Source organism: Propithecus coquereli, unplaced genomic scaffold, assembly GCF_000956105.1.
Source record: "Propithecus coquereli isolate 6110/MARCELLA unplaced genomic scaffold, Pcoq_1.0 Scaffold134, whole genome shotgun sequence".
Taxonomy (NCBI): Eukaryota; Metazoa; Chordata; class Mammalia; order Primates; family Indriidae; genus Propithecus; species Propithecus coquereli.
In genome coordinates, this window is record NW_012137636.1 from 6356893 (window position 1) to 6373715 (window position 16823).

General features: G+C 41.9%; 1 protein-coding gene across 1 annotated transcript in view; it reads right to left on the reverse strand.

The window, feature by feature from the left end:
- Positions 1–6950: 6950 nt before the first annotated feature.
- The window catches only part of PPP1R17 (protein phosphatase 1, regulatory subunit 17), a 20043-nt gene continuing 10170 nt past the window's right edge, over positions 6951–16823 (reverse strand). Inside the window, exon 5 of the mRNA XM_012638768.1 lies at positions 6951–7119. Coding sequence (XP_012494222.1) covers positions 7040–7119 — 80 coding nt within the window. The 3' untranslated portion in view covers positions 6951–7039. The remainder of the gene's footprint in view (positions 7120–16823) is intronic.

The following is a 16823-nucleotide window of genomic DNA, read 5'->3' on the forward strand; positions in this document are numbered from 1 at the left end:
CATTAAATACTCTCTTAGTGTTGGTTATAATTGGAGAGAAAAATAAAAAAATAGTAAAACTAATACTTATTTAGAACATTGTAATTGAAAACATTAGAGATATTGAGAATTGAAGTGTTTTATTTCTTTGCAAAGAACATATCAAGAGTAGTGTGAACAGCACTTGCCTTATTCTTGTCATACAACTTACGATACAGAGTGACTGTCTTCCCTATGCCTTGGCAAATTGTAGGTTTCCAAGCTTGAATCAACTTCCAACATCTTATCCTTTGTGTTTTCAGCATCGTGAAATAGCTCCAAGAGTTTTTTTTAATGTGAGATTTTTGTTGGCTTTACTTTGTCTGGGACACATTCATCCTTTTCGTTATAATTGTTTTGCTCATTTATGTCAATAAGCTGGTCTTCACTAAGTTCCTCTGGCTGCACGCCTGGAGGCTCTCCTGTGGCAGCAGTGTCAACACGCCCACAGGCGGCCGTGTCTTCTATAACTCCATTACCTTCAGCTTCAGTTTTACTTCCAGGGTTATCACTTTTCCTGCACTTTCATCTGGGTGGCCACTTCCCTCTTTCAGTGATTGATTTTGCAAAATGCCACGTGGGTTTATCACTAGGAGGCAAGACAGCGACACAACTGCATGCTTTGCTGTCTGTGGAGGAACTAAATAACAGACACATAGTGACCACTCGCTCTCAGACTTTATAACAAGTGGTGTGATCGGTCACTGAGCATGGTACACATCTGTTATTTGCACAGTAATGTATGGACTGAAGAGCTATCAGTGAAATTTGTATTTTATGCAATTATACTTACTATGCCATTGGTATTTCAGGGCTACATACTATAGTATCTGAGATTTAAACCATATTATTGTGGGACTGGTGGTAATCGAAATTTGTGCATATTAGAACTGTGCATATGAGAACTGCCTGTACTCTCTTCCTGGAGAGCCCAGCTTGAGCAGTATCTGGTCCTATAGGTAATGACTTGGACAACAGAGTGAAAAGAAGGCAGGGGGAGGTACTGGAAAGGAAGATACTAAAAATCCAGGGGAGAGGAGGATGTGAGCCAGACAGGGTTGGCACTTGCGTGCTGCTGAGAGTGAGCACCTCTTTCCATTTTGCATATGGACACCTCACTTGCCTCACCTTAACTGGCCCTGGATCCAGGCCCAAAGTCTGCAAAGAACAAAGGAATGTGGCCAGGATAACAGCACCAAGGCGGGCAGTTAGTTCTTAGCTGTACAGCTAAATCATCAAAGGATCAGGAATTCTTGTAATAGGAGGTCCCAGCAAAACTCATGGCAAATGTACATTCTTCCAAGACCTGTGCACAGGTGGGCATGGACTCAGAGTGTCCTTGATACCACATGACAAGCGGACTCACTGAGAAGCCACCTGGAAGAGCAGGGATGATTTGGGCCCTGAGAAGTCTCAGCCAGAACTGTTCCTGTTTACGCCAACTGGTTAAGGCATTCAGTGCACAAGGGGACTGCTATTCTCAGAACACTATGACACACAGGACTTTGAGCTGTAGCCAGTGGGATGGACCACAACTCTGCAGAACCAAGGTCAAGGTGAATGGAAGTTGTGTCTACCAGCTCAAGGCTTCCCAGTCTTGGCTGTGAGCATCTGGGCTATAATGTTAACACACTGGGAGATGGAATCAAAATACAAAGAGGTTCCTTCCATGATTAGAAAAGAGATGGAACAAAGATGCCTTCACCCATAATTAACGAGGAACCTAATTGCTATTGCAATAACAATAATAATGCATATGAATAATAAATAGTTCCCACAAATGACTGTAATTATTGTAGTATTTTTACAAGTTCAAAACAACATTTTGGGTGTTCTCTTGTGATATTGTTAGTTCTCAAATACCAGTAATGGCTGGCATTTTCTCCTCATGCTATGTGATCCAGCAAGTGAGCACACGTGGTGATAATCCAGCTCCTTACAATGCAGATGCCTTAGATGCTGGAGCACGGCGGCCCCTCCCCTCCCTCTTATACCGAAACCCCTAATTCTGGCATCTGTGAGGTCCTCGTCCTCGCTGGCCATGATGTTCTTAAGCTATGACACCAAAACCTTCAGGTTGGTAGGGAGCTTCCCTTCTTTGCCTCTGCCTTGACCACTGGCCCCTGAGAGTGGGAGGATTTGACTGACACGAGACATGGGGTCCGGGAAGCAGACCAGCTTGCTGTGGCTGACGTTTGCCTTCAGCTTTGTGGTAGTGACTATCTAGTCTCTTACTGGAGTTAGGAACTCTGTGTTCCTGCAGTTAGGCAGATGGCAGGGCAACCTTAGGCTATCAAGCTTGGCTTCTTACAAACTTTGTTCATTCATTCATTCATTCATTCACTTACTCACTGATATTTCTTGAGCACGTACGTCATGGTCAACCCTGTTCCAGGTATAGGGAGCAAGTGGTGCAAACCCAGATACAGTCCCTGTGTTCACAGTCCTTACACAACAGTGAGGAAATAGATGTTAACCAGTTATACAAACGGATAATCACAAAAAGAGGTGAGAACTATGGAGAAAAAGAACATGGTGGCTCAGGGACATGCAAATAATGAAGAAACCTGACCTGGTCAAAAGGCCGAGAAGAATTTTCCCCGAGGTGGTGGCCATTTGCTGAGCTCTGAAGGATGAACTGGATTTCACTGGGTGTCAAGGGCCAGGGGTGGGGAATGGGTTGGGGGAGAAGAAGAGGGCCCCAGATAGTGGCAGAGGCCAATGTCACAAAGCCCAGAGGAGGATGTGGGAGGCAGGACCCAGGCGTGAGATCTCTGTCTTTATTCTGAGCAAGGAGAAAATGTTAAGGAGGTACCCACACGGTCACGGTTGTGTTTGAAAAGTCCCTCCAGCTGCAAGGTAGGGAATGGAGTCTGAAGTGGAGTGAGAAGATCAATATAGCCTTACCACCTCCCTAAAACACAGGGTCTCATAGCAATGATTAAATTTTGGGTGTTGGACAGTTGAACATATTTATTAATATACTTAATCAATCAAAATTTGAGACAGAGAGGGTAGAGAAAACTCAGAAACCACTTATATAATTGATTCCTTTCTGGGTCACTGAAAGACCTCCCTCTTTAACTCATCTGTATTCTGGGTCCTGCTTTACGGAGGATTTTCAGAAGAGTTCCATACTATATAAACAGCATTGGGCTGGGAGGTCAGAGACCTGAGTTCCTGTCCTAGCTGCCTCTCCAACTCGGTTTCCCTGGGTACTGAGCCTTCTTACGATTGCCTCTGAGGAGCAAGTGAGATAAAATACGAAAAAGACTGAACAGACAGACACAAGGGCTCAGAGATGCTGTTTTCTTACTGACAGGCATTATTTAAGTAGTGATTAAGTAATAAATTTTGAATATAATTTATATATGATTTGATTGATGAATATTAGTGTGTAGATTGTTTTTCTACAGCTCTAACACATAAAGACACAAGGATCTGTAGTCTACTGTTTTTGTTCAACACTCAAAGTACACAGTTGGCATCAGGTGCGAGGGCCACCTTGGCTAAGATGAGCAAAATTGTCTTCCATTTCCTGTTGTTCGCTCTCAGGAAGTCTCCTGCAGTTTCCTTTGAGGAATCTCATCTAGCTGGAAGCAACTGCTACTATAGGTTAGGAAGTACCCATTCTTTTCTTCTTGAGAAAGGTAAGCTGATATCTTGGATTTTCCAGGGCAAAGCTGATTTCAAATAGTACATCGTTTTCCCCATAAGTACACTTACCTGTGGAGAATCTTCTGCCCTGATTTTTGGGTCAAGAATGATGGTCATTATAAGTGTGTTCAAACTCTGCAGAGATTATACGTTAAAGCCAGTTCAAAGGCAATCCCATGTCCGGGAGGACTGGTGGAAGATACTCTCAGTTCATCGATTTCCTATGCATTCATTCACTGCTGGGGAGTTTTCTGAGTAAGATTTTCGCACTTACAAATTGCAAGTGGGGAGGGAGCCTCAGTTACACAAGATGACAGAAATTCTACACAATCCATCATGCAACTGGCCTCTTATTCTCAGCTAGCAAAAATAATTGCTTTATTAACTTATTTTCACAACTGCATGCTATCTCAGTCTATTCTTGTTTTAAAGAAAACAACCTGGACAACACAGAGAAAATTCACTTAATTGCATTTAAAAGGAAACACTGCTTGAGTCCTTTATGGTACTACCTCCACCCTTCAGCACCAGCCTCTGCCTCTCCAAGTGATAATTAGGCATTAGAAGTTGGCTGTGTGATCTCAGCCAACAGCTTTTACAGGGTGTCTGGATTTAAAGAAAGGCCCTGTGTGAAGCTTTTGAAAAACAGCTCAATCTCTCAGGTCTAGTGCCTCCTCCTCTCAGGTAGCCTGGGTTTCAGGTAGAGGCCTTCAGAATGAACAATGGCCAACTGCTTTGCCAGTTCTTTGGGATGGTTTTAATTTGAGCCTTCTCTCTAAATGGACTGCCACATAATGCATTTAATTTCTTATTATGACTATTATTTGTTTGGAGGGAAGTTGTTCACAATGTGCTGAAGACTGTTTTAAGTGGAATGTAATTCTAATCATTAAACCTCTACTTTACTTGGCCAGAAAAGGGCCACACAGAGAAGGGAAGTGGGGGAGGTTTGGCTTCAATCCAAATCGTCCCAGTGCCGTCCAGGGTTCGTTATGTTTTGGATGGTTTTGCCTCTCACCATTCTGTGTATGCTCATTTGAGATCAGGACTCTATTACAAAGGCCATCTTCCCAGAAAGAAAGGGCTGGTCTTTCTTCCTTTCTTCAGTTAAGGCTGTGCAAGCGATGGGATCTCCTTACCTGAAGTCCTTCTTTAGGAGCTGTGAGTTGATTCCACGTAGTAACTGCTACCCATTTAGTACCCAGGCAATGGGGATACGGCAATACAAAAGGCACAGTCCATTCTCTGAAGGTGTCTTAAAATTAATCCTAAGTTACAGTTGGATAGGGTGTTTTAGCTTACAAAGCCCTTTTCCATACATTATCTCACTTAATTCTCAAATTATGAAAAAGGCAAAGTAAGAATTATCATTCTCATTTTCAAGATAAAGAACCAGACTCAGAGAGTTCCAGAGACTTGCTCAGTGCCACACAGTTGAGGCTAGAACCCAAGGCCTCTGTTTCTACAACAGCCAGTCTACTTTTCATCCCAGCCCAGGAAATCAGAAAAGATGAGGGCTTTTGTGAGTAGCCTTGGAATTTATTGAGCAGCCTGCAGCCATGGCTGCAAATGTACTTCATGTTTATATAGCAAATCTACTAGGATGAGAGTGCATCTGTGTTTTCTGAGTGAGGATCCCATGGTAAAGATTGCCATTGGTGGTGATATTATCCTATTATCCACATATGTATAATTCCTTTCGGTTTCTGAAAGACTTTATGGAGGCCTGTTTTACCACTTATGCCTCAACCAGCAGACTGGCCACAATTTTATTGCCCTCCCCACAAAGCTGTGATTGGAGCCATCAGAAGTGGGAGTGGAGCACTGGCATCAAAAAGGCCAGAGATCATTAGGAACACAACATGGGTCTTCACTAGGGGCTCCAAACTCAAGTCAATGGATGAAATGTTCCAGGTGGGGCATGCGGCAAACCTGGGAATACAACCTTCTTCTAAAATGGGCATCAAGTACTTAGTTCCAGCTGATGGTCGCCATGTTTCTATTCAGGCCCAAAGTGGCCAGGTCTTGAGATGTTTTTCCAAGAGAATGTGGAAATCTAGAATTTTATGTACATTCTCTTGTTTGGATTGTCAAATATTAATAGCTAATCCAAACATTATTAAACTTCTGTAGGACAAACAAAAACAAAAACAAAATAAAACCAAACCAAACCTGGTGAGTCTCTTTGTAATTTCAAGTGAGGAAATAGGGTATTTTTAGGAGAAATGCAGCAGGACATTGAGATGTGGGTAGAAGTATCTTTATTTCCAGCGGGGTACTACATCTTTTTCATCTTTGTGAGGAGGACAGAAAGGCAGAAGGGATTAATAAACTGTTGGAGCCAGAGCATATACAGACCTTCCAAATTATCCCTCTTAGGTGTGACGATTTGAATTTCTACTTTTCCTCCTGTTAATAATAGTTCTCACCTTTCTCACTGTCTATTCCCTGGTGCGTGAAGCACATGTGCAAAGCCTTCCCATGGGCACCCACAGATTGCAGGCTGGGGTAGGGGCTATATACAGAACCCTACTCACTAGCTAACGACACACTTTTCCCTCCCATCCAAGAAAGCATATTGGAAGCTAAGTAAGTCTAAAAGTATCAGAATGGTCTTCAGTTGACCTTAATTTTTAAAAAAGTAAATTCATCACAAACATTGGTATTTTACCTATCATCAGTAATGGCTTACTTGTGACCCAACTCACAAATGTCAGGACAGCGTGGTTAAGAACTGCTGTTTTTAAAAGCAAAAACTAATTATGAGGACATACTGCTAAGCTTCCCAAACAGACCAGCACTCTCTTCCTCTGGTATTTTTGAGTGAATACATCAAGAGCTGGGCTGACTCTCACAGCTCATAAATTCACCTTTTAAGGTATCTGTTACAAGGATATTAGAAATGTCACCAGAGACACTTGAACTCTTAAGATAGGACAGCAGAAATAAAAGTCCATGTTCCCCAAAGCAGTCAGTGAGTTACAACCCAAACATTCTAATCTCTCTAACTGACAACAGGGAGTCCCCACTTGGACTGGTGTTTGGATGAAACTAAGTCAAATCCTGCCCAGCAGCATAAACCAACAAGTAAACATATCCATGTTATCCATGTTCTTTGCTCCATGAATTGACCCAGAAAATGAAGAAACTGAAGACCACAGCTTTCCCTGTTACCCCCTGATTTAAGAGAGAGACAAAGAAGTTACCAGCAGTTTGATGCAGTGTGTCTCTAGGGGAAAAAGCGTCTGGATCTTAAAGTCAGACTAAGATAAAAATGAGAGCAGAAACAAATCTATTTTTTTTCTCTAGGTCACTGTAGGGAACTGATCTAACCTATTTACAAGGGGTCTCAGGGGAACTGTCTCTAAATAGCTATCTTGTCACCATCCTTTTCGTCATCTTCCGTGATCGCTTTGGGTCTCTCATCCCTTAGCAGTGTCACACCTGCAAAACAAAGCACAGACCTGCAATTAAGTGCCTCTAATTAAAATACTAGACAAACGTGCAGCATAGACACAGTACGCAGCAGCATGGCAACCCAGAAACCTCCTAGTGCCTGCGAAGCTAACTGCTAGAGGTGCCAACTGAGAGAGGGGGAGATGGTCCTGTTCGGCCTTCCCAGAGGTGCTCAGTGAGGACACCACTCCGGTTACAAGGGGATGTACAACCTGGGGGTCAGAGCGACCTTTGCCCTCTTCTCTAAGCTCTGCTCCTGCGCCTGCAGCGCCATGGGATGGAAAGCATCTAGCTGCTTTGGACTTATGCTTCTGCCACTCATGGAGTCTGTGCCAGGCCCAGTTAGCACACTCATATCTAAATTTTCTCATATGTAAAGTGGTGAGGACACTAATAATTATCTTAAAGGGTTGTTGTGACAATTAGGTAAGATGCGTGCAACAATGCTTAGCAGCGAGCCACACCTTGAGCAGCTAAATGTCTATTTTTCCTTTCCCTTCACAATTTGCTAGTTTATTTTCCTTTTGAAAAAGAACCGGTAAGCCTCATAAAGTCATAGTTAAAAGTATTTTAATAACATCCGGGGGAAATATTGAGCTGAGGGTCTGGACGTGCCTTTTCCAAATGTCAGTACTGTACCAGTCGATGATAAAGTTCACACGGTTCAGAGAGAAATGAGAAAATAGGGAAAGTGTAGTGAGTTTTTTATATGGCTACAATTTAAAAAGCTATTCTTTATTTTGAGGTTATTCTTTTCCTTCTTTTGGGGATACCCCTTCTTTTATGAAGTTTTAGAGATGTTAGATGGTTTTCTAAAGCATCCTTATTAGGCAAAATAAAATGTTGCTGTTCCTGTGTTGGGCTCCACAATATATATTTTTAAAAGTTTACTGGTCTGTGAAATTCGGAAGTCTGAGCACTATTTTCTGGACTGATCAGCCCAGAAAAGACCAGCCAAGCAGGTCTGGGTGGTTCTGCTCATCCCACTCCGGCCATCCAGCGTCGTTTCCCCACCGCTGCCTGGCACATCCTCCCTCCCTCTCCTCCCAGTTAGAGACCTTTCAGTCCGTGATGCATTTCAGAAAGTTCTAAACTGGAGAGAGGGAAGCTGCGCACCACAAGAGGACTTTCTGTAACACTGGACTCCATTCAACAGCAGCAAATTAATGAACTACGTGCTGATCTTAATGACTATTCATTTGATTCAGTTCCTAGTTTGTTCATATGGGTTCTTTACCAATTAGCTGATATTTATTGGAGGAGAAAAACAATTTCAAGAGTCTGGCTGAAATCAAGGCTTTTGTGCTTATGAAACACAGTGGGAGATATTTTCTCTGATACCCGCTGCATAGTGGTTTGAACTTCTATTTGGAATTAAGGCTAGCATGGCAGGAGACCACAGGGCTACGCTGAGCCCCAAAACTTCCCATCCTTCCTTCCTGGTATCCTTCATGTTAAGCCAAATTTGGGTTGATTTGAAATGGGCAAGAGCCTTTAAATTCCCAAATCCTGGTCAACTTTCTGGTTACTTGGGGTATCCTTAAAACCTAGTCACATGAGAATCTGCTCCCTGTGCCCCTTCGAAGTCCTGGGATTTCAGGGAGAGGAAGATCCTATTAAATCATCAAGGCTGGCCCTTCCCGAAGTTGGCTAGGCTGTCCACAGGGGCACAGCAGATCATTTCAAGTGGAAAGTGAACCAGCATTTTATATTAATATAGTTAAGCATTAAGATTAGTGTGTTATAATAAAAAATATGTAGTAGCTCATTGAATCTTGATTTCACAGGTATTGTTGTTAAGGATGAGGCTTAAATCAAGAGTATATATATATTGTCACTGCATTCTTGTGATCTGAAGATGACTCAGGTTTGGGAAGCATTGGTCTGGTTTAACCCCTTCCTGATCCTTGTGCTTTCCTGTGGGAAGCAGAGGTATGTTGTTAAAGGAATGTGGACCCTAGACCCAGAAAGCTTTGCCTTTGGTGGTAACTCAACCTTGGGCAGGTCCCTTAAGCTATATGAGCCTAGGCTTGTTCATGTGAAAATTGGAGAAAAAATAATCTGTATCTCCCACAGGGTGTAATGCCCCAAAATAGACATAGGCCCACGTTCTTGTGTGCTCCAGCCACATCTTACATGAACTTCTGTTAAAGTACTTTTCACCTTGTAGGAACGATTGGACAATACATCCATCTCCCTTGCTGAACTCTGAGGTTCTCAAAGCATATTCTAACATCTGTCACAAGACTTTGAATACAGTAGGGATTTAGCAAATGTCAGTTTCTTCCCTTCTCCTTCTCTCCATACAGAAGAGCTTGGGAAACTTGACTGTTTATAAGAGCTTGGTGTGTTTTAAGGCCAAGGCTACCAGTCTAAGGTCTCTAAGGCCCAATGAGCCTTGCAGCAAGCTGTTTCAGAGCATGATCCTACTCAGGGAACCATCTAAAACTGTTCACGCACATTACAGACATGTGCCTCTGATCGGAGGGAGCCAGGGCTAAAAGCACCACCTTTTCTGATAAACCACGCCAGAGAGAACGCTCTGTTACCAGCAGGACAGTAGAGGTGTTACTTTCCTTTGCACAAGTACAATATTTTGATCGTTGATGCCCCAACCTGCCCAAATGTTCATAGATCATGGACCAATTTTCTAGAAGGCCTCTCTTCAATGCTTCCAGCCTCATTGTTCTTTACTTTGCCTCATTCCATTTGCCTCTGCCTCAGACCTCAACTAAAGACTTCTTTCTCTCTCAAGCAGGCCTTGGCTACCCAGATCTAAGCAGTCATAACCATGCTCCCTGCCATACAGTCACCAAGGCGGGGGCCCTGGCAACTGTGGGCCAAGTGGGGAGCAAGCCTGGGGCTGGCATAGAAGCCTGAGGTGACTCCCCTTTCAGGGGCTGTTCTGGCAGTTGGCACCTGTCAAATAAGCTCATTAACCTAGGGGAATGAAGATAGTTAGCAAGGGATTTAGAAGAGAGAGCGAAGCCTTGTCCAGTTTTCACTTGCCAAGGGCTAATGAGAGGAGATGTCTCCAGAGTGCATTTGTCTGTGAGTTTCTCTCAACACCCTTATCGGAACCAACGTGAGTCTTTCTGAACATCTGCCGAAGGCTCTATCCTTATCAGCTTAACCAGCATTTGGATCACTGTCAGATCTTTAGATACTAAAAGACTCTTCAAAAAAAAAGTACTTCAGCTAATATGCTAATAAAAACTAGAATCACACAACAATATTCGTAATTGCACATACTTACAACACAGAGATTTGCTGATTCAAGGAAGTCCATGATATGTAAAGTCTATGGATATACAGCCCCTACAGCCCCCATCCCCAACTATTGTTTATTCTGCATTGTTTGATAACATTTTTGATTCAATAGGGAAGCTGCTCTTTTAGGATTTAGATATTGGGATGTAGGCAGCACCCATTGCCAGGTTAACAGAGATCAATACTTTAGAAAGTTCCTTGAATCGGCAAGTTTAGATGGAGTGGTAAAATGCTTGGAGAATTTTCACCTTCACAAATGGTTTGATTCATCCCAAAGAATATAAGATTAAATGGAGAATGAAGATGAACTAACATTTGTTGAGAGCTTTTGTTATGTCAGAGACTCCGCTAAGTGCTTTTTATACTTTAATTAATTGTAATAGCAACCCTAAGGGACAGATTTTATGGTCCTCCTTTCAAGGGTAGATAAAATGAAGGAGGCTTTTATAGTTTATGTTGATTGCCCAGGGTCACAGAGCTAGTGCAGAGCAGAACCAGAGACAAAACCTAGACCTTTCTGATTCCAAAGCCCATGTTCAATTTTGTCTACTAGGATGACTCCTTGCCCATAAATACTTTTGTCCCTCTACCAAGTCTTCCTTTAGAAGGTCTTCAATGAAAATAGATACAAGAATGGGCAGAAAATAATTAGTCTCCATCAGGGACCGCAAAATTGTGATTGTCAAATAGAATATCAAATTAACAGATACATATTTAGCATTGCTATATAGAAATGAGTGGAGTAGACACCAAGGTCAATACTGGAAACACAAGACTATCACAACCCAGTCCTCATGAATTCACCAAGCAAGTTGTTGATATAAGTCAATAAAAACAGCAGCTACAATAACAGCAACAAGGACAATAAAGGCAACACTAAAAGAGATGACAAAGTCTTGGGTATTTGCATGGCCATGACTAATAACAGAGTTAGTTCAGAATAGAAAAGAATCATTTTGGACTTAAAAGGGTCTGTTAGCAGAGGCTTTGAGCTGGCTGAGTCTTAAAAGGTAACTGGACCTGGGCAGAGGCAGAGGTTTGATGGAAATATGTGATCACATAGAGGATCAGTGTAGGTAAGACTGCATGCTACCCATGAGAAGTGCAGTGGAAGCAGGTTCAGACCCTCTGACCTGGTCCTTGGACCATTTCTGCAGAGAATGTCTTCCCATGTTCCACACCACCTTGCCTGGCAAGTCAGAAAAAATGTGGCCCTGTCTATCCCTCTCATTTTATTTAGGAACAATAATTCTTTGAGAGAGGCAAAAAACAAAGGGTGAAAAACTGATTTAAGGTGTATATAATTCTAAGGCAGAATTTCTCATAGTGTAGATAACCTTTAGAATGATTATACTAATAGGCAGTAGAAAAAAATTCTATGGCAAGTATATCCGAGCTGGGTTATACACAAAGTGATTCCTTTGCTGCAGGACTTTTCAGGGATTTTATCACAGGCATACCTCAGATACTGCAGGCTTGGTTCCAGACCATTACAATAAAGTGAATATCACAATAAAGAAAATCACATGGATATTTTGGTGTCCCAGTGCATATAAAAGCAGTTAGGCAAGATGAATAGGCTCTAAAGATCTGCTGTACAACTTTGTACCTATGGTCAACAATAAAGTATTGTGCACTTAAAGATATAAGTGTTTTTGCCACAATAAAAGAAAATTTAAAAAAGTATAAACTAAAAAAAAAGTTATATTTACACTATGTTGTAATCTACTAAGGGTGTAATAGCACTATGTCTAAAAAAAGCAATGCACATCCCTTAATTAAAAATACATTATTGATAAAAAATGCTAACAATCACCTGAGGCTTCAGCCAGTCATAATCTTTTTGCTGGTGGAGGGTCTTCCCTCAAAGTTGGTGGCTGCTGCCTGGTAAGGGTGGTAGTTGTTGAAGGTTGGGGCCATTTCTTAAAATAAGACAACAATGAAGTTTGCTACATTGATTGACTCTTCCTTTTGTGAAAGAATTCTCTGTAGCATGTGATGCTGTTTGATAGCATTTTACCCACAGCAGAACTTCTTTCAAAATTGGAGTCAATTCTCTCCAACTCCGCCACTGATTTATCCACTAAGTTTATGTACTATTCCAAATTCTTTGTTGTCATTTCAACATTGTTCATAGCATCTTCACCAGAAGTAGATTGGATCTCCAGAAAACACTTTCTTTGCTCATCTGTAAGAAACAACCCCTCATTGGTTCAAGTTTCAATGTGAGATTACAGCAATTCAGGCACATCTTTAGGCTGCACTTCTAATTGTGGTTCTCTTGCTATTTCTACCACATCCCTAGTGACTTCCTCCACTGGAGTCTTGATCTTCTCAAAGTCATTCATTTGGGCTGAAATCAATTTCTTTCAAATTTCTGTGAATGTTGATATTTTGATATCCTCCCATGGATGACAAATGTTCTTAGTGGCATCTAGAATGGTGAATCCTTTCCAGAAGGTTTTCAATTGACTTTTCCCAACAGGGGAATCACTATTTATGGCAATTATAGCCTCACGGAATGTATTTCTTAAATAATAAGACTTGAAAATTGAAATTAGTCCTTGATCCATGGGTTGTAGAATGGATATTGTGTTAGCAGGAATAAAAACGACATTAATCTCCTTGTACATCTCTATCAGAGCTGTTGGGTGACTAGGTGCATTGTCAACAAGCAGTAATATTAATATTTTGAAAGGAATCTTTTTTTTTAAGCAGTAGGTAGGTTTCAACAGTGGGCTCAAAATATTCAGTAAACCATGCTGTAAACATCTGTGCTGTCATCCAGGCTTTGTTGTTCCATTTCTAGAGCACAGGCAGAGTAGATTTAGCATCATTCTTAAGGACCCGAGGTTTTTCAGAATGGTAAATGAGCATTGGCTTCAACTTAAAGTCATCAGCTAAATTAACCCCTAACAAGAAAGTCAGCTTATTCTTTGAAACTTTGAAGCAAGGCATTGACTTCTCCCATCTAGCTATGAAAGTTCTAGAAACCATCTTCTTCCAATAGAAGGCTGTTTCCTCTACATTAAAAATCTGTTGTTTAGTGTAGCCACTGTCATCAATGATCTTAGCTGGATCTTCTGGATAACTTGCTGTAGCTTTTACATCAGCACTTTCTCCTTCGTCTTGCTCTTTTATGTTATGGAGACAGCTTCTTTCCTTAAACCTCACGAGTTAATCTCTGCTAGCTTCAAACTTTTCTTCTCCAGCTTCCTCACCTCTCTCAGCCTTCATAGAATTAAACAGAATCAGAGCCTTGCTCTCGATTAGGCTTTGGCTTAAAGGAATGGTGTGGCTGGTTTGATCTTCTCTCCAGACCACTCACACTTTCTCCATAGCAGCAGTAAGGCTGTTTAGCTTTCTCATTCATTTGTTCACTGGAGTAGCCCTTCTAATTTCCTTCAAAAACTTTCCCTTTGCATTCACAACTTGGCTAACCGTTTGTGTAAGAGGCCTAGCTTTCAGCTTATCTTACCTTTTGATGTGCCTTCCTCACTAAACTTAATCATTTCTAGCTTTTGATTTCAAGGGAGGCCCAAAGAGCAGGAGAGAGATGGGGGAGTGGCTGGTCGGTGGACCAATCAGAACACATACAACATTTATCAGTTAAGTTCTCCATCTTATATGGGTGCAGTTCATGGTACCCCAAAACAATTACAATAGAACCATCAAAGATCACTGATCACAGATCATCATAACAGATATAATATTAATAATAATAAAAAAGTTTGAAATAGTGCAAGAATTACCAAAATGTGACATGGAGACATGTAGTGAGCCCATGCTTTTGGAAAAATGGTGTCAACAGACTTGCTCACCATAGGGTTGCCACAAACCTTCAATTTGTAAAAAACCCAGTATCTGTGAAGCACAAAAAGCCGAGCACAATAAAACGAGGTATGCCTGTATTCCATTAACACTGTGAACCTCTACTATGGAAATATCACCATGCAACAGTTCCTTCTTCTCTTGGGGAAACAGTTGGAATTAACAAACTATTCTTACATCAGTTCTCCTAAGATCTCTTGGACCCATTTTCCAACAGCAAAACAGCTCTGAAAGAAGAACGGACACTGGCAAAGAATCATCTGTGGAAGGACCTGTCATTGGGAGATGGTGCTTTGCCCTTCGTGTCCCACGTGCGATCTGAGAACTGTGGTTGTCCATCTCTGCTGACGCAATGTTACCTGAGGTGAAGACTGATGTAGGACGTTACTGAGAGCCAAGTCCTCAGAACCTTCCCTCTTTCTGAGCAAGTTATCTTATGGTGCCCCACCTGGCTATGAGTTTTAGGAAAACTTCTCTTTTCCTGCTTTAGGACCAGATATTTAGTTGCTATATCTCTCCCGCCTAGAGTGTAAATTCCATGAGAGCAGGGACTTTTCTTTTTAGGTTTGTTTTTTAGTGTATGCTCAGCACTTGAACAGTGCCTGACACATAGTGGGTACCTAACAAATGTTGATCGAGTAAAAGCCAAAGACACTGGCGGCTCAGGACACTTGTCCCTTTGCCTCAAATACTCTCTGCTCAGTTACTGCCATGGTACCACCTCCATATGCTCTTCAGGTCTCTGCTTAAACATCCCTTCCTCAGAAAAGTCTTCCCTGTGCACCTCATCTAAAGACGCAATCTCCGTTTCTTCCTTCCTCTACCTAGCTTTACTTTTCTTCATAGCATTTGTTCCTAGAAAACTTTCTATTATGTATTTATCTATATGATTATTAATTTTTTTCCAGTACCAGTGCCTAGAGCAGTGCCTGGAATATGACAAGTACTCAATAAACATTGTTAAAAGAACTTCCATGTGCAGTGTGGCCCACACCTGTAATCCTAACACTTTGGGAAGCCAAAGTGGAAGAATTGCTTGAGGCCAGGAGTTCGGGACCAGCCTGGGCAATATAGCAAGACCCCATCTCTACAAAAAATTTTAAAAATTATCTGGGCATGGTGGGACGTGCCTGTATTCCTAGCTAATTGGGAGGCTGAGGCAGGAGGATCTCTTGAGCCCAGGAGTTTGAGGCTTCAGTGAGCTATGATTGTGCCACTGTAGCACTCCAGCCTGAGCAGCAGAATGAGAACCTATCTTAAGAAAAAAGGATAAAGACATTTTTAGGATTAGACTTCTGTATCTCCTAAGCAGACAGAGAGAGAGAGAGAGAGAGAGAGAGAGAGAGAGAGAGAGTGAGAGAGGGTTATCACTCAGCTGACCAGGTGGGTGCATACTCACCCTTAATCTTGGTATACTGGCAAGTGGTGAAGACGAAGGGATGGATAGAGGCAAGAGGAAGTGGGAAGAGAGGAAGAGAGAGAGGAAGAAGGACACAAGTGCAGAGAACACAAACTCCATGGAACTTAGAACTGGATCCTCTAACATGGCTGGGGACAAGCCTCTGACTGTTTTGTCATGATGTCTTCTTCCAAGCTGCCTTTTGATTTTTTTCTTTATTAAAATAAATAATGGGGAAACATGGTTTTATAGTAACAACCAAACTTCATCATCTCCCGAAAGTGTTCCCTCTGGATTCCTATAATGCTAAATGTCCACACCACACCGTAAAGAAAAACTGCACAAAGTCGAGACAGACCTGGGTTTGAGCCCCAGCTCTGCCACGTAGCAGTGTTTGATCTTGATCACAATTTGATCCATTCATTTATCCATCTAATCATCTCATCATCAATCCAACCAATCTGCCAATCAGCCAACTATCCATCATTTTCATCCACATAAGACTTTAAAGTAGCTGAATAAGTTAATATTTCTCCCTCAGTTTCTTTATCTGTAAAAGGAGGTAATAGCTACTCTCTTATATTAGTCAGTTTATTTTTAAAAATCCCTGAGACATGCCAAACTTAGTACCTAATATTTAGTAGGATCTCAATAAATATTAGTACATTTTCCCCTCTGTTACTCTCCTGCCACAACTACCTGTGTAAAACACATCTCTCTCTCTCTCACACACGTGCACGCACACACACACACACACACAGAGTCTCATACTCTAGTCATGAACATACATATCTTATTATCCAACTTGCACATAAAATTCTCAGGGACAAGGACTACACAGAGTAGCTTCCTTATAGTCTGGAGTTGTGCACAAAGATCAGTAAGACTTTTTGGTTGGATTTGACACATATTAAGATATAACAACTCTCATTATTTCTGTGTGTGTCTCTCTCTCCCCTTTTGAGGATTTGGCCAATTAGTCCAGGTGTCCTGGGAGAATCAGCCATGGCCTTAGGATGCATGATGCATGGGAGATGGGGGAGGAGGGCATCCCAGCTCCTCTCAAGGACCCACTGACATTTCTATTCCATTGGTTCAGTGATTTTGACCAGCTCTGCTGAAGCATGAGTAATGCGCCGACCCCTCCCCATCTCCAGATCAGCCCTTGGGGACCTGCCAGTGAAGAAAAACC